The 18,299-nt window shown below is 35.0% G+C and overlaps 2 protein-coding genes and 1 long non-coding RNA gene across 6 annotated transcripts; all 3 read left to right on the top strand.

The window, feature by feature from the left end:
- The first annotated feature begins 440 nt into the window (after positions 1-440).
- On the top strand, positions 441-7,359 carry LOC104106594 (uncharacterized). 4 transcript variants are annotated; one of them, XM_009615169.4, is made up of 9 exons: positions 444-720; positions 1,646-1,773; positions 2,716-2,751; positions 2,834-2,947; positions 3,478-3,546; positions 3,636-3,692; positions 3,826-3,981; positions 4,519-4,599; positions 5,749-7,359. In XM_009615169.4, the coding sequence occupies exons 1-9, from the start codon at positions 549-551 to the stop codon at positions 6,424-6,426; spliced, it is 1,491 nt and encodes a 496-aa protein (XP_009613464.1). In that variant the 5' UTR covers positions 444-548; the 3' UTR covers positions 6,427-7,359. The 4 variants fall into 4 exon arrangements, with proteins under 4 accessions (XP_009613465.1, XP_009613464.1, XP_009613467.1 ...); XM_009615172.4 differs by lacking the exon at positions 5,749-7,359 and adding an exon at positions 4,705-5,229 and having other exon boundaries at positions 456-720; XM_009615171.4 differs by having other exon boundaries at positions 540-679.
- Positions 7,360-8,779: 1,420 nt separating this feature from the next.
- LOC138904817 (uncharacterized) lies at positions 8,780-10,721 on the top strand. The gene is made up of 2 exons (XR_011413477.1): positions 8,780-9,629; positions 10,484-10,721. It is a non-coding gene; the product is annotated as an uncharacterized lncRNA (long non-coding RNA).
- A 5,715-nt stretch (positions 10,722-16,436) lies between these two features.
- On the top strand, positions 16,437-17,224 carry LOC104106596 (uncharacterized). The gene has a single exon (XM_009615174.4). It carries the CDS (start codon positions 16,592-16,594, stop codon positions 17,063-17,065), a length of 474 nt encoding a protein of 157 aa, XP_009613469.1. The 5' UTR covers positions 16,437-16,591; the 3' UTR covers positions 17,066-17,224.
- The last annotated feature ends 1,075 nt before the right edge of the window (positions 17,225-18,299 follow it).

Consider the following 18,299-nt stretch of genomic DNA (forward strand, 5'->3'; position numbering starts at 1 on the left):
CTCTATTTATAGAAGAAAGGAAGCAACAACGAGACTTTTCAGGAAGCAGCTGCAAGGCTTTTCTTTAGCTGCTTGTAAGCTGTCTGCATGAACTGCTTGCAACCTGTCTGTTTAATAAGAAGCTGCTGCAAATCATTTCATTGAGTTGCTTGCAACCTGCCTGCATCAGCTGCTTGTAAGCTGTCTGCATGAACTGCTTGCAACCTGTCTGTTTAATAAGAAGCTGTTGCAAATCATTTCATTGAGTTGCTTGCAAGTTGCCTGCATCAGGTGCTTGTAGATAAACTTCAACAGAGTACTAAATGGATAATCTATAGCGAAGTAATGAATGGACATCTACAATATAATATTTTGATAACACATAGCTCATTTTTAAAATTATCTATTTTTACTCCGTTTATTCTTCTTTTTTCTTTTAACAGAATGTAGCTCGGTTTATCTTCCGTCTCTTTTCTTCAGTCATCTTTGTCCTTTTGTGAAGATAGAGCAAGAGTAAACGGTATTCGTATTTTAGCAGCAGCAACTCAGCATTCAATAGAATAACGAAGATGGAGATGGCAATCTCCTTAATTTTGGTTGCCGCCATATTTTCTGCTCTCTTCTCTCTGGCAGCTCTCGTTCCGCCGGTCGAATCTCAGATTCCGCCATCGTCCGGTCAACAGAATCAGAATTCAGTGAGGTACGAATTGCAAGAAGCGAAGCTTAAAATCGCCCGATTAGGTTATTTCTCACGACTCATCACTTTCACCGTTGAAATTCGAACTCCACATGGCTCAATGCTTATGTTTCTCTTGTGGTTTATGAAATACATATTTAAAGATATATTTATACTCACAAATACGAGTGCATTGACATGTAATTACAAATATAAACAAAAGAGGTGCACACACACAAAAGTGCATTTACATGTAATTACTACTTTTTATGTTCCGGTTTATTGTTAGAAGTAAGAATAGTTCAAAAGAATCATTCTACTCACTGATTATGAGGGTTTCAGTAAATGTTTCATTATAAGCTGCTTGATATGAGTACTTCATTTCATTGCCAGGCTCGTGTATCCCCTCTTTATTCTTAACTATCGATAGTCAGGAAAGATTTGACTATGATTGGAATATGTGATTACTCATTACAATAGATAGGAAACCAGCATGATGGTAGTGCATATACGCGTGAATCACTTGATGCTAGTGATCTCTCAATTGGACTAGGGTAAGATATTATGTACCTTTACCTTAAAATTTTGCTTCATGCTAAGAAGCCTTATTGATACATTATATTGAAAAAGTGCATTGGAAAGTGTTATTCTTTTTCTTTCTGTTTATCCTTTTTCTATATAAATGTGCATTGCATTGCAAAGTGGGACTTCTAATTTTCCTTAATTGAGTTTCCCGCACAAATGCAGAGACAGTGTTCTTTCTTGTGCTAGTGTCCTGATGGTCCTATCTATCCACTTCTTAATATGTGCTTTTCATAATTCTGCCATATAAATACAATGATTTCCCTTTAACCATGCAGTTTTTGGTCTTCTTATGCCTTAGATAAAGGTATCTTGTCAATAGCATTTTCTCACGAGAAGTATACTATGTCTTCGCCTGCTTATTCTGCTAGTTCTGTAAAATTTTAACATTGGTGCATTTGATTGCAGAATCCATCCTTGACGAAAGCATGCCAAGTTTAAATGCTAAAATCCAATACATCAGAGAAGCTGAGAAGAAAATCGAGGACATTAGTGTAGAAATTGACAATCTTACAACTGCTTTGTCCAAATTGCAGGTTTGTTTTTGGCCAGTTTACAGTTTTTCATGTGTGCTACTATCTGACTTATTCCAAATGAATTGGCTTATTCGGAAAAGGCCTTGTCCTTTGCAAGATTCTATGCCGTGTCTGGTACTGCATGGAAAAGCAGAGTAGAAATTAGTATGAGGAAATATGCTAAAGTAGTCAAAATGAATTTATTGATCTTCTGTTATTACGAGTAGGATCTGAATTCGTTGAGGTTCAATAGGTTGACAGTTAGTGACAATAATGGAAGGGATTGAACGGGGCACTTGTGATTTAAGGTTTTCTTTTTTCCAAATAAATTTGGTGTAGGAAACAGTTATTATGGCATATCATAAGAGAAGTTATTCCTCCAACCCACATCATCAATGTCTTCTTCCATTTGGAGTAGGGAGCAGAATCCTGTCTATGTATAAGGGAATATGTTCGTTCAAATGCCAGATAGTTGTTTTGATAAAAACTAATGCCTTACATATCTTGATGATGCTCATGCAAAAAGCTAAACAGTATGCCCTAAATTCCCTGTCTGATTATGATCCTTTGATTGTAAAAAATGGCTAGTTCTGTGAATATTAAGGCTGTGTAAGTGCAGCTTTGTTGCTGGTAATCAGTTTGTGAACCCCAGGTACATTTCTGGTTCACCTGTTCGTACATAAAATAGGTGGTCTTCAATTCTCTGTCATTTTATTGAATATGATTTCAAAAATAGATTCTCGGTTCTGATGATTCTGATTTCTTGGTTGATCTTTCATTTTGTGACCTGATCTCGTCTGATCTTAAGTAGGTAAATGAGGCATGCCTTCATGGGAGTTGTGCTAATATTACTAGAGCATCTATAATTCATGCAACCTGAGTGAAATTCGTGTCAATATGAGAAAATGGAATAAATGATACACATCCATTCCTTATGAATGCTGTCTTTTTCTCTTTCTTCAGCATCACTCGTCAAGGATTAATACTCTAGAAGAAAAGGTATGGTTACCACGTGATCACTGCTTTCTTTTCTCCATACAATTTCTCATCTTATAGGTTGATAAATGAGGCAATTGAATAGGTACGACTGCTTTGGGATGTGGCGAGAAAAAACAACTTTGAAATTCATACATTGGAGTTCAAAGCACAAGATGGTCAAAAAAGATTAGAAGTTCTTGCGTCTCAAGTTGAAAAGGTAGGTTTGCTAAAGCCATGAGTAAACAACTTCAGTAAATAATATTTCTATAGTGCAGGTCAAGTGGAAGAAAATAATTTCTTTTAAGATGTTGATTTATTCTTTCATCATCCTGAGAATAGATTCTGTAGAAGTGTGTTGAAACATCTTTACTGTATACTAGGGTAAACATGACAGTTATTGCAGGCTTGGACGCTTAAGATTTCTCTTCAGTTGAAGAAATCATCTTATTTCATGCACAGGAGATAGGAATAGGACCTAAATGGTAACAAGATGTCCACACGATAACATATTTCTTCGTTTAGGAAAAATTGGTAGCATTCAAAGAAAAAGAAATGGTAGAAGAGAATAAGATAACTTTTTTCCACTTAAATGGTTTTCCTTCACCACCTTGTGTCCGAGGAAATGGAAAAGTTAATAACCTGCTATGCATTTTCTTCTCAGGCAAGAGATTTGGCAAAAGTTCTCTGTATGAGTATTATGATACTCTGTAATCTTTCATTGATAAACTATTTAATTTGGGATCGCAGATGGCTGAAATTGTGTCTGAACAATGGATTCAGATACAACAACTTGAGCAAGCTGTTCAAATGGCAGAGGTATCTTCTTGTTTATGCCTTGGGTTGTATTTACCATTAAAACTATACTAGAACTGCGGCCAAAGCTGAATCATAACTTTATATGTCAGATGAGAACACTGAAGGTCAAAAGGCAACTAAGGTCCAGTAAATGTCCGTTTGTCAAGGTACTGAAAGATGCTCATAAATTTTTCCTAGCTTGCCAACTCCTTTGGAACATCGTATAGAGACATGATTACTCTCGATGTTTTCTTAGGCATTCAAGTCTTTGAAGAGAACTAACACTCTTGTGATCTCCAGTTCATCAAAAACGTTTTTGGCCACCACCTCGAAACGTTGAAGGGGATTCTACATCCATATGGATCATACAGTAAGGCTGATCCTAATTCCTACTGGGATCAAGCTTTGCATCCCATACAGAGGACCTTTGCATCTGCAAGACAATACCATTATGAGGTACTCAAATTTTCTTAATTAGGAGGGTAGGAATTAATAAGTGGTATTATTTCTGCTTAATCAGTTTATGGGGTGATCTACATTTGTTTTTTCATGCCGTATTATGTTTAGCTTTTGATCTTCCTCTTTAATGAGCAATCTCAGGATAAATATTTATGTTTGATATTTAAGTTGGTAACCGTAGTACATATGAAGGAGTTCAAATCCCAGTTTCTAGGGTCAAAAACAATCTGTTATTTCTTCTGTACTTTTGGGGAAAAATGGGCATGCATACTTGCATAGTTGGTCTAGACTTTCTGGAGCTTAGTGTATATGGATAGACCACTTCTGTTTCTTGGTGTATTATTGATGAAATATTGATTTAAGGATGTGTATGTGTGTGTGTGTGTTAATGCCATATTTAAGTTTTTGTGTGTGTATTGATGTCATATTTAAGTTAGTAACTGGAAATGTGAAAATTTCTGTCCCTGAATATCTAGTTGCTGTTGGATGGACATCCTACAGTATATGAATTTCTGACAGCTTATTATTATGCAGTTGCAGAAGTTTGTAAAACATGAAATAGAGAGGAATGGATTCCCTGTGGCTTTAGCTAATGAAGAAGTGGTGTTCTTAGTGGTAAGAACTTTGATGCTACTCAGTTTCTGAACTTTATTTATCTTCGTCTGTCAATAATTTCCCCCAACTAATGTGCTTGTTAATGGAGTTCTCGACTTTTGGCAGGCCTCAGCTCTGATCGTCTTTCCCATTTTAAGTGTATTCATGCTTCTCTTCTCACACCTTAGCTAGGCGGATACAAACATACTTTTTTTGAGAAAGGTAACAGTATAGGCGATACAGGCATATTTATTGATGGAAAGATACTGGTGTATTACGCCAAGAATGAAGTTGAGGTAGTGTTTTGTCAGGTTTTAGTTATAAGTAGGACGAGATTGGGTAGGATTCGCCTCAAAGACGATGATTGGTTTACCAAACAATTAGCACATGACAACCAAGAATTATTACACAAAAAGAAGCAAATCATGACCACGTGAAATTGTTGATCTCTTGTACACTTTGTAGATATTCTCCTCAACAAATGCCATTTCTCTATTTGAGGAAATTCACCTTATGGTTCTTGGTAGTTGTTACACTATGGATGTGGAAAGTGATCATAGCTTAACTGTCAGCTACTGACAGGTACTGTGAATGTCACTGCTGCTTTTGTTATCAATCAAATGCATTACTCCTCTTCTTGTTTGGCCCCAATTAACCCCTTTGTCATTTTCTTTATTAACATAACCTTAAACTAAATTGTTAGCTCATATAGTAAAACCATCACAAAATCTTAATGAACAAAAAATAATAAGTGTAAGAGTACAGATGTTATGAATCTAGCCCAACCTAATATAGATACCAACATAGATGTCACACAAATTGATATTGGGCCGAGAAGAAACAATTGGACCAGGCCTTCACACAGGTTACTCTGGGATCCAGGTTGAGGCACTTCGTATTGTTAAATAGTGCATAGTAACACTATCAGTAGGCTATCGTGAATTATGTGCAGTAGGCTATCGTGAATTATGTGCAAAGGCATTTCTGGTATCTTCCCATCCCCAATTCTGTATCAGTCTTTCTCATCCCCTTTCTTCTTAGTTCTGTTGCAATCTTCCCTACTCTAGTTAGTGTTTGCTTTGTAATTCCAATTAATTGTTTAATATAATCGATCAGTTCTATTGAAAGAGTCGTCTGCTCTTAATTTGTTACATTGGTGCTTTTATCCAGAGGTCTCTAATGGAGGACCAAAAGTTACTCAAGGCTTTCGTTGATGACTCAATTTGTGATTCACTACAAGAAATGAAGGATTCGCTTTCTAAGGATTTCGCCGATATTTGTTCGATGTTAATGAAGCTAGTGGGGAAAAAGTCTACAACGTCCATTCCACCCCGAGGTCCAGTGGAATTAGAGCGGTTACGCGGTGGAAATCCGGAGTCTTGGATTTTACAGGCGGAGAGGTATTTTGAGTTTTACTCCATCGCTGACAATATTAAGCTCTCTTTAGCATCATCTTACTTGGATGGCGAGGCTTTAGCTTGGTTCCAGTGGCTTTATCGGAACAAGAAATTCGTCGACCGGAAGCATTTTACGGAGAAGCTGAAGCTACATTATCACAAATGGATCCCCCCTGCTTCGATAGGGTGTTCGGCTGATCTCCAATTTTGTTCTAATTGTTATGAAGCTTTAGAACTACCAAGGACCCAGGGAAGTCCTCTTACTGCTATGAGTCATGTTTCCAACTTCTTTGAGTTTGAAGCCATATTTAAACATAGAAACTCAGAGGCCAAACAAATGTTCGATGAAATGTCTACTAGTCCTTTCCAAAGCAATGGAGGAAAATTTTCCTGTTACAGCAGTGACCCAAAGCACAAATGCAAACACATGTGTCTCTCACTTTGCAGTTGATTTGGATGATAATCACTCACCTAAGGTGTTCGACGAAATGTTACATAGCGGCTGCGCCAAAGTATTCGCATAGGTGCAATCATATGATCCAATCAACATGCCCGATGAAGAAGCTATGGGTCCTGAAAGCAACAAAGTCCAACTGTTTGATGAAAGTTCTCAAAAGATAGGCCAGATAGGTGCATGACTAAATTTTCTCTTGATTGTGGCGCTAGTACACAACAAATTGAATTTAAGACATTTGAACACACATATGTTGCTGAATTTTTCATGGAACCTGAGACTATTGCAGAACTATGCCCCGATAAATATTTTATGGAGAATGTGGATGGCATTCCAGCAAATGAAATTCTTCTAGATGAAATGACGCATGGTGATGAGCATGGGAAATCTAATGTGGAATTCAATGATCACCATAAACTGAGCCGGTTTCCATTTGATCTTGGTTCTAATTTTCTTGATGTCACCATGCCCGTAACTGAAACGGTTCTTTGTGTATGGGATCCAGGAATTAGTCCCGAGTTCATGGTTCTAATAGATTCGATAGAAAACATGAAGGCACGTGCACTTTTTGAAGAAGTTAGAAAAGGGAGTTGTTTGTTTGTAAAGTTGTATGACTGGGCGCATGTAGGTAGAGTTGAAATGAGTGTTGAATGTAGTTGGAATTTTAGAAATTCGTGTGCATCATACAAGCTACTGGGTGAGTCGATAGCACATTCATTTCTGTATTCTTTTGATGGTGCTCCAACTCATCTTGAGGCGTAATACATGATTACTCAGTTGAGGTATTTTAGAAGTGGTATGGTGTGGTGTCACTGTGAGATTGAGTGTCTAGTTGTTATGTTGCATTGGCTACTAATGGATCTCATTCATTATGAAGAAGACATCACTTGCTATAGCCCCGTATATAAGATTTTAATGATGTTTTCCTGCTGGGTTAGAGTTCCTAATTCTACAGTTCTAAACTTGCATCAACCTAGTAAGGTCTTGGCTATGTTGGCTGATAAAGAAGGATGGAAGAGCATAATGCAAGCAAATTTCTTAAAGCTTGATAAAGGATTGCATTATGTCAACTTAATGGAAGAGTTTAAGCTCGAACATGACAATGTGCAATATGTCATCATTGTAGATATGCTTGGTCGATCAAGTCAATTATTTCATGGTGGAAACTATATATATGAAGTAGTAGAATTCATGGATATTGTGATGATCCAAAATATCATCTTTAAATTTAATAATTAATTCTGTGTTCTAAGACCTCGAAAAGCACTATTTATTATTTCTCGACTTGCGTGCGCAGTCCGTAAAATTTTTTGAAAAGTTTTTATGTGAAAAATGGATTAAAATGTGAATTAGAGCTTTAAAACTCAATGCGGAGCAGATATCCACACTTATTCAGCACTTCAGTTATAATTCTAAACCCGTTCAAGGACGAACGTTTATTTTAGAGGTGGAGAATGTGATGACCCAAAATGTCATCTTTGAATTTAATAATTAATTCTGTATTCTAAGACCTCGAAAAGCACAATTTATCATTTCTCGACTTGCGTGCGCAGTCCGTAAAATTTTCCAGAAAGTTTTTATGTGAAAAATGGATTAAAATGTGAATTAGAAGTTTAAAACTCAACTGAGTTGACTTTGGTCAACATTTTGAGCAAACGGATTCAGATCAGTGTTTTTAGAGTTCCGGTAGGTCCGTATCGTGATTTGGGACTTGGGCGTATGCCCGGAATCAAATTCCAAGGTCACTAGCCCGAGATATGGAATTTTGATGAAAAATTAAAAGTTTAAGTTCAAATAGTGTCCGGATGTCGAATTATATACAAACGACCCCGGAATAGAATTTTGATGATTCCAACAGCTCCGTATGGTGATTTTGGACTTAGGAGCGTGATCGAAATTTTATTTGAAAGTCCGTAGTGCAATTAGGCTTGAAATGGCTAAAACAAGAATTTAAGTTTGGAAGTTTGACCAAGGAGTTGACTTTTTGATACCGGAGTCGGAATACAGTTTCAAAAATTTTCATAGCTTCGTTATGTCATTTATGACTTGTGTGCAAAATTTGAGGTCAATCGGACTTGATTTGATAGGTTTCGACATCGAATGTAGAAGTTGGAAATTCTAAGTTTCATTAAGCTTGAATTGGAACATAATTCGTGGTTTTAGCGTCGTTTTATGTGATTGGAGGTTTCAAATAAGTTCGTATGATATTTTAGGACTTGTTGGGATATTTGGTTGAGGTCCCAAGGGGCTCGGGTGAGTTTCGGATGGCTAACGGATTAAAAGTTGGACTTAAAAAGCTGCTGCAATTTTTCCTTGTGCTAGATATTCTGGGTTGTGATCGAGCCCAAGATCGAGCCCAGATATCAAGCCCAGGAACGAGGCTCAGTATCGAAGCCACGATCGAAGGTCCAGCTCGAGGGCCATGATCGAAGGTAAGGCTCAAGGGCCATGATCGAAGGCAAGGCTCGAGGGCCAGGATCGAAACCCAAGATCGAGGGTCACAATCGAAGGCTCAGGCTCGATGCCATGGTTGAGGCTATGATCGTAGGACCAGGCTCGATGCCATAATCGAGGCCATGACCGAGGTCCAAGCTCAAGCCTGTGATCGAAGCCACGATCGAGGCCTAGGATCGAGGGCCATGATCGAAGCCACGATCGAGGCCCAGTTTTGAAGGCTGTTTGGGCAGTTTATAAAAAAAAGAGGGCATTCGTCCCATTCGCCATTTTTAACAAATTGGAGCTTGAGCAGAGGCGATTTTGGATAGATTTTCAAGGAAAGACATTGAGGTAAGTGATTCTAACTCGGATTTAGTCTATATACACAAATATATCATTATTTTCACCATTTAATTAGTGTTTTGAGATTGGAATTTGGAATTTTTTTAGAAATCTCATAGAAATGAATTTTTGAGATTTCGGTATCGATTCGGAGTCGGATTTTGAGTGAAACTGATATGGTTGGACTCGTAATTGAATGGGTTGTCGGATTTCATAACTTTCGTTGGATTCCGAGATGTGGGCCCCACAGATGAATTTTCAATTAATTTCGGAATTTTATTGAAAATGTAGTATTTTCTTATAGAATTGATTCCTATAAATTTTAGTGATTGTATCGAATTATTTTTTGTTAGATTCGAGCCAATCGAAGTTGGATAATCGAGGAAAAGGCCTACTAGTGGATTAAATTGGAGTAAGACGAGGTAAGTCTCTTGTCTAATCTTGTGAGGGAGAAATTATCCCATAGGTAATTAAAGTAATAATTGTTGCTAATTGTGGGGGGCTACGTACGCACGAGGTGACGAGAGTCCGTGCGTAGCTACTATTAATGCTAAAGTCCGGGTAGTTTAGGATTCAAAACATAATTGTATTCTTTGTTTAATTAATATATATTGTGAATTGTTAGATAAAAAATTAAAGGATGAAAACCTCATATGCTTGATTTTCTGTTTAAATTAATTAATTGTTAAGAGAAATTATTCGTATTCTCGAATTGATCTTATAATAAATATACTCTCTTTCCGGAGGTACATAAGAAAATATCCTCCTTTCTTGTGGAGCGGACCGAACGCCTCGGCAGGATAAATGCATCTATGGATCGTGCCGCACGTCCCTCGGCAGTGTTCACGATATTCTGGATCGGGCCGTACGACCCCGGCAGAAATTGTGCTTAATAATAATAATTACACGATACTTTGATAGTTTATTGTAGCTTGTGAAGCTAATTGATAAATTGAAAATCTTTGAAATTTAAAGAATTATTATTCGTGCTTGTTAAGGAATTATTGTTATTCATGTAAATGAGACTAATTGATAAATTTAAAAATTTGTTGGAATTGAAGGAATTTAATTATTTCTCCTGGTTAAATAAATTATTGTTATATTATGTGAATCATGCTGATTTAGATATTCTAGTTTTATTTCAATTATTATTATTGACCCATAGTGAGTGTCAAAGTCGGCCATCTCGTCTCTACCACTTCGAAATTAGGCTTGATACTTACTGGGTACACGTTGTTTACGTACTCATACTATATTTGCTGCACTTTTTGTACAGGACCTGAGGCAAGTACTAGTGGGGGACCTATCTCCTTACACCCACGTTATCCAGAGGCATAGTGGTGAGCTGCCTTTCTGAGCCGTTCTGCAGCTACCAGTGTCTCTTCTTATATTTACATTCTGTCTATTTTTATTTCAGACAGTATTTGAGGTTTTGTATAATCTACTAGAATGCTCATACACTTGTGACACCAGGTCTTGGCACACACATTTGTAGAATTTGGTGTCTTATTATTTTTCTTGGATTTAAATTTTATCGATATATGTTTAATTTATTAGTTGGCTTGCCTAGTTGTAGTGTTGGGCGCTATCACGACTTATAGGTGAAATTGGGTCGTGACAGATATGGACTTACTGGATGTTAACATACAGCCATTTAGAGGGCTTGCCGAGCTAGGGTTCCATACCGTCATATATTTTTTGCAACGCTACTCATCTTCCATAGCAGACTTGGTTGTTTATGTCAAGTTTGCTAATCTTCCCTTTGATCCTGGTATACATGATATCGCTATCAACCTGAATATGTTTGCAAATAGTGTTGTTTTTTCTACTTATGAACCAATAGCTACACTATGAGGTGATTGAGTTTATAGTGAGGGGAAGTCAACATCATGTTCTGCTTTTTTTTCTTGCAATGTATAAGGGCACATGACTATTTAAGCAAGTTGCTGTAAGCCAATTCTTTGACCTTTACCCCTACGATCCAGGACCCCATGTTCAGCTACCTACCGCCTACTATCCTGTATGTAGGAATGAAACTGCTGTCAATGTTTTGCTTTTCTTACAGAGTAGTGGTGCTGGTTGTACCTATAATTTTGAGTTACTATCTCGATCCAAACTGCTACGTGCACCTGTTGTGACTATTGTTGACGCTTTAGAAGCTGCAAGTTGGAATGATGTGTATATTGCAATTGGTTTTCTGGTTCCTTTTGCTAGCGGGGGAGTTTACTTGGTGGCAGACCAGAAATTTCAGCAAGTTTTCTACTTATTCAAGCCCGTTACGTGCAGACCAAGGGAAGAGATTGTCTGCAATTCTCATGTCACTTTGGATTCCTTGTTCAATGTTGCCACTATCATGCAGGTATTGCTATGTTTCCTTCAAAGGAGTGACCAGGAAGACAAAGATGATACATTCATAAAGCAACTTATGCGCCTATTTTTCATACCAACGTCTTCCGGGGGGAAGAATGCCAACATGTGTGTGGAAGTTGCTGCAATAATAAAATACAGAGAAGTCCCTCAAATACTCTTCATGGCTAAGATACTTGAATTATTCCAAATGAAATATGCACGTTATCTTGTGGTGGAAGTGGTCTTAAGGGTATTTCATCGGTTTGGATGGACCACTGCTACTACATATTATGCAAGTCCTATTTTTGACTTTGTTGATATCTCCAAAAGGATTGCATCAATTCCTATGATAGTTTTAGAAGTCCTGATGAAAGTCTTGGGATTTCTTTTGAGGGATAACTCAAGATGTTCTTTGTTGTTTGAAATCCAAACATATGTCAATTGTCTTTCCTCATTAGTGTTGATGTACTCGAACCTTGAGGACAAGGTTCTTATTGAGGAGGAGGGTATTATTATGAATCTAGTTTGGCCCAATATAGATACCAACACAGATGTCACACAAATTTATATTGGGCCGAGAAGAAGCAATTGGGCCAGGCCTTCACACAGGTTACTCTGGGATCCAGGTTGAGGCACTTCGTATTTGTTAAATAGTGCATAGTAACACTATCAGTAGGCTATCGTGAATTATGTGCAAAGGCATTTCTGGTATCTTCCCATCCCCAATTTTGTATTAGTCTTTCTCATCCTCTTTCTGATACAATCTAGATAGCCATCGAGCAATTTGGATTCTAATTGGAGGCTACTTCTATAATGGGACGGCTACATGTGCAATTTCGCCAACAATTAAAGACAATATTATATTTGGTGGCTATAATTGTAATATTTAGCTCCCTAGTATGAATAACCCTTAAGGCTCTCAATTTAGCTTAGCTTATTTTGATATTAAATGTTGAACTCCTTGAGTGAGTGTAAGGATGAAATCCTTAGTTGATTACAAACTTGTTAATGTGGCTTTTATGGGGATTCTCCCTCTTGAGGGTTATCCTATAGTCTAGGGTTAATTAGGTTTTAATTGAATGGGTGTTTGAAATAGATTTCAAGTGTTCTTTCAATTCCCTAATTAGTTCTTTGCTAAATTCTATCTTTCTATACTTTTTATTTGTGTTCTTGTTATTTTTGCTTCTGCGTTCGTATCACTTTCTTCTTAGTTCTGTTGCAATCTTCCCTACTCTAGTTAGTTTTGGCTTTATAATTACAGTTTAATATTCAATACAATCGATCAGTTCTATTAAAAGAGAGTTGTCTACTCTTAGTTTGTTACAAGAGATCTTCCGATGCTCTTTTCGTTTGCTCTTCCGTGTAAAGATTTCAATTTTTTGCTTATGAATAACTATCCATAACGTGAGCTGAAAACTTTCTAAATTTTGTTGTTCCCTAAATTGGAGAACACAATTAGAAAAGGAATTTTTACATACCTATACACTATTGAAAACTTTATTACCCTCCCTACTCAAGTTTCAATTTAATTATATTCTATATATAAATTTACCAATTATATACACTTTAGGAATTAAATGAGTATCCCTTTATATTAGGAATCAATTATTTCCCATCCTTATTCTCTCTCCCTCATGCTCTCTCTCTCTCTCTCTCTCTCTCTCTCTCTCTCTCTCTCTCTCTCTCTCTCTATCTCTATCTCTCAATCCCTAATTCCAGTAATGTAGAACAAAAGAAAAGAGAGCAGCAATTCCACCATTGACAGCCATTAAAAAGTTTTGAAGCTTTGAATTCGAATTTGGGTTTTCAAAAAATATTATTTGTTTGAATTGGGTGTTGTTGCAAACAATTGAGAATTCTCTCTACGTCTCTCTCTATCTCTCAATCCCTAATTCCAGTAATGTAAAGCAAAGGAAAAGAGAGCATCAATTCCACCATTGACAGCCATTAAAAAGCTTTGAATTCGAATTTGGGTTTTCAAAAATCATTATTTGTTTGGATTGGGTGTTGTTGCAAACAATTGGGAATATGGTTTGAAGTTTATATCTCAATTTTGAGGGTGTTTTGGTAAATATTAGACTTGATTTTGGCTGAATTTCAGATTGAAACTCGAAGAAGAAGAAGAAGAAGAAGAAGAAGAAGAAGAAGAAGAAGACATGACATACATTATACTTACGAAATTGTAGTAAAATTGTATTCTGTTTATATATATATATATATATATATATATATATATATATATATATATATATATATATATATATATATATATATATATATATATATATTATTTAACTATTGTATGAAAGTTGGACAATATTGTATAAAAATTGTATTTAAGTTGTGTGATATTGTAGTTGTATATAACCGAGTAAAAATAATGTATGAAAATCGTAGATACGTTGTATAATATATAATAAGTTGTATGAAATTTATTTTTACTATGTATAAATCAGATACAAAATATACAAAAGACATATTGTATAAAATTTGTATAAAAATTATATTTACGTGGTATGATATTGTAGTTGTATATAACTGAGTAGAAATAATATATGAAAGTTGTAGATAAGTTGTAGATAAATTGTAGATAAGTTGTATAATATATAATTAGTTGTATGAAATTTATTTTTAATATGTATAAATCAGATACAAAATATACAAAATACATATTGTATAAAATTTGTATACAAATTGTATTTAAGTATAAGCATACTCTTAACTACGTGAGCAAATATAAGCATTTACCAAATGTAAGGATAACTTAACTGACCAAAGTGTAAAGCCACATCCGTTTACATTAAAAGAAGATTTGATTACACAAATTAATGCTCTGAAGTCTAAAGTTGTTTCAATAGGACAAACACAGAACCTCCTTAGATTAAGAAGTGCAGTTTTTCTAATTGTTAGGAATAGTAATTTTTAAACTCTAAATCACATTAGAGATTGGTATTATGTAGTTAAATTTTCAATCACGTTTTTATATAATATTCTTAATTTAAAGGATGGTTGGATATTTTCCAGCTATTATCTCTATTATTTACATGTTTACGTATTTAGAAGCCCTATTAGCTACTGTACCGCACAAAGCTTTCAAATTGCAGGAGTGCCATTGAATAAATAACGGAATAACTTCATAAACACATGAACATACTGAAAAACTGATAATTATTAAATAGACTACATCTCTCAATTATCATCACAAAAAGAACTCGAAGGGATTTGAATTTGTCAGGATTTTCAACACAAACATTTGAGTTTAATTGAAATCAGATGAAGCTTCAACTTGAGGAGAGAAAAAGGTATAACGGTAGATCCGGATAGAAAAGGGAAAGAGGAGAGAAAAAAGGGAAAAAAATGTATAACTAAATCTCTTGATTGAAAGCACAAATAATGAATTGAGACCTTTTAAGGTGGATTGTATATATTTTGTAATTAAAATATATTTAGGTCGGATAAATATCAATACATAAATATTTTTCATAATAAGGTTTCGAATAATGTATAAGAATCTTATATTGGCCGAAAATTATTGATGGGAGATGACACCGCACGCTCTAAAATTGTTAAGAGGCTCGGAGCCTATTTCTTTCTTCTTCTTTTTTTTCTTCCACAGCCTAGCTTTTTCTCTTACAAAAATGTAGTCACCTCTAAGGAAACGTTTTAATGGTATTTCTTTTTTATTTTCCTTATATTTTAAATCTTGATTAATATGATTAGTTTAGTTCTAATCCTGATTTAAAATTCCTAAAGACCCTATGTTATTTTAAACGGTAAAGAGCCAAATATAACCCTGTACTTTCGAAAATGGTCTAAGAATACCCCTCATTATACTATTGGGATATATATACCCTTCTCGTCATACTTAAGAACAAATATACCCTTATTTTGAATGGAGTGCCACGTGTCAGCACCAGATGAAAACGACCCATTTTTTTTACCCGATCCATTTTAAAAAAATCACCACCCGACCCGTTTTAAAATTCAGTTTTTAAAGCATATATTTTGTAAAAACTGAAATTTATTTTTGTAAAAACTAAAAAAAGAAAGAAAAGAAATCTGTAAAATATATATTTTTAAGTCTTTTAAGTTTTTTTAAAGTATTTTTTTTGTAAAAACTGAAAAAAAAAAACTATAAAAACTGAAAAATATATATTTTGTAAAAACTAAAAAAAAGAAATTTGCAAAATATATATTTTTAAGTCTATTTAGTTTTTTTAAAATATTTTTTTTTGTAAAAACTGAAGAAATTTTTTTTTTTTTAAAAAACTGAAAAAAAAACTTCTAAAGCAGTGGACTACATATGCATTAGTTTTTAAAAAATGAAAATATTTTGCAAACTCTTTTTTTTTTCCCAGTCTTTACAAAAACAAATACTTTAAAAAATTAAAAAATATATATTTTGCAAATTTTTTTTTTTTTCCAGTTTTTACACAATATATATTTTTCAGTTTTTAAAGTATTTTAAAAAAATATATATTTTTTTCCAGTTTTTACAAAAAAAAATACTTTAAAAAAACTGAAAAGGCTTAAAAATATATATTTTGCAGATTCCTTTTTTTTCTTCCCAGTTTTTACAAAAAAAAAATTGAATTTTAAAACGGGTCGGGGGTAATTTTTTTAAAACGGATCGGGTAAAAAAAAAGAAATAGGTCGTTTTCATCTGGTGCTGACACGTGGCACTCCATCCAAAATAAGGGTATATTTATTCCAAAGTATGACGAGAAGGATGTATATATCCCAATAGTATAACGAGAGGTATTCTTAGACCATTTTCGAAAGTATAGGAGTATATTTGACCTTTACCGTATTTTATAGGGAACAAATTTTACACATTCGATACTGAGGACTGGAGGGCCAATATTGCAATATTCATAACCTATCAGGGGTCAAATTGAAATTTGGCCAAAAGCATCACTAGCTTCTCCCCACATTCCCAATTCTCATCCAAGTTAGCCAGATAACTCAGCTAAGGATAACCAATTGCTCTGAAGTCTGAACTTACCATCGACAGGAAAACAATGATAACAAGAAGATGGAAGACACAAGATGGGATCAAAGAATCCAAGCATTAACACACATCATAATCAATCCCACAACTAAACCATCTTTGGATTCCCAAATCTTCATCTCTAGCCAAGTTCCATGTTACCTTAACTGGGACTATCCACCAATTCTGTGCACCAAATATTCCACTAACACTTTCCCTTCTGTGCATCTGAAATGGGCTTTCTCACTTTTCCTGAAAAGGGTTTCAAGACTTGGGGCACCTGAAACTTCTTGGAGGTCCAAATGCCCATACCAACAACCCCCTCCACTGATACTGGCCAAGGGTTTAGAGGAAGCTCAGTGGGGAGATGAACAGAGGAGACTGTATGTAAGGAAAAGGTTTAAAAGGAGACATTTGGGAAGTGATGTTCACCCTTTGATTCCATTTATTGTGCCTAATCTCTTATTGTTCTCTCTTCTGCTTTGGAACCCATTTCCAATTGATGGGTCAGATTCTTGAATTTTGGAGCTTGTTTGTGATAGGGTTGGTTGTTCCCAGTTTTATTTACTTTAGTCCTAATTGCTTTCTTTTTCCTGATAAAGATTTGGTAAACAAATTATATCAAGTTAGTAAATTTGGAAGTATCTGCATAGAAGAATTCCTTATATATTTGTTAAATGCTTATCCTTTTTTTACTTCAGCGAAAATGTCCAAGTAATCATTAATGCTGTTTTATGTAAAATGAAGTTTGGGATTGTAATGAATGTTGATACACAATACTTATAACAAAACAAATTGTGACTATGTAAATTTCATTTTCAAAACTGAAAATGCATTTTGGACCTCATGGGTGTACTCGGGTCGAACTTTGGCGAACTATAGCACGCCTTGAACTTGAAGTGCCAAGAAAATATGCTGGAGAATGCCCCAATGCACTGTTGAAGCTAAAATGGATAGATCATATTTGGGTAGCTTGGGTGAAAGTGGTGGAGGGATTATACTTAGGAATGAAACTGGAGAGGTAGGTTATATAATGCAATTTGTGTGGTTTGGACAGCAAACTAACAATGAAGATTAAAGCTTTGGGTTGTTGCATGGAATAGAGTGGTGTTTCGACTATGGCTTGATTGTTGAGATGGAGTCACTGGAGATAGTAATGTTGTCAAAAAAGTTTGGAGTATATCTTCGCACATTAATTTCTCATTATGCTATACAAATATTATGTTTGTTAGATTATTAGATTAAATTTTGTTATATTATCTTTCTCAAGCAAGCATCATGTCTCTATTAAGGCCATGCTGAGACAAGATAAGATTGGATAAGTACATGAAGTTTGAACATTCAAATCAAAACCTCTACATAATTAGTGAAATAAACCAACACTTTTTAAATTTTTATACACACTTTTGGATGCGCTTATACAATTTACATGAGACTTTATATAACTTAACACCGTCTTGCACATGTTAATCCAATATTAGAGATTTGGAGGTTAGTAGTACCAGCAAAGAAAACACAATATAACAGTTACTGGAAAAAAAGATTAGTAATATCCTTATATCCAATTAATTGTAACATGCTTTCTTCCCTATGCTATTGTAGCAGACAAGAGACAACTATAAGTGCAACAACTGAACATTAGTTGAAGGTAACCAAACAATTCAACAAACATCCAACTTGTTTAATTTGTATGGATATCATACTTTCCATTTCAGTTAAGGAAATGTGAACCTCTAATAGTGACCGTAGCATG

The sequence above is a fragment of the Nicotiana tomentosiformis genome, chromosome 2, assembly GCF_000390325.3.
Source record: "Nicotiana tomentosiformis chromosome 2, ASM39032v3, whole genome shotgun sequence".
Classification (NCBI taxonomy): domain Eukaryota; kingdom Viridiplantae; phylum Streptophyta; class Magnoliopsida; order Solanales; family Solanaceae; genus Nicotiana; species Nicotiana tomentosiformis.

What these genes read in the sequence shown, in the direction of transcription:
- LOC104106594 (XM_009615169.4), top strand. Translation starts at nt 549, where the DNA reads ATGGAGATGGCAATCTCCTTAATTTTGGTTGCCGCCATATTTTCTGCT. An exon ending in CAAGACAATACCATTATGAG is followed by an intron (nt 3,982 to 4,518) that starts GTACTCAAATTT and finishes ATTATTATGCAG; the next exon opens with TTGCAGAAGTTTGTAAAACA. An exon ending in AAGAAGTGGTGTTCTTAGTG is followed by an intron (nt 4,600 to 5,748) that starts GTAAGAACTTTG and finishes GCTTTTATCCAG; the next exon opens with AGGTCTCTAATGGAGGACCA.
- LOC104106596 (XM_009615174.4), top strand. Translation starts at nt 16,592, where the DNA reads ATGGAAGACACAAGATGGGATCAAAGAATCCAAGCATTAACACACATC.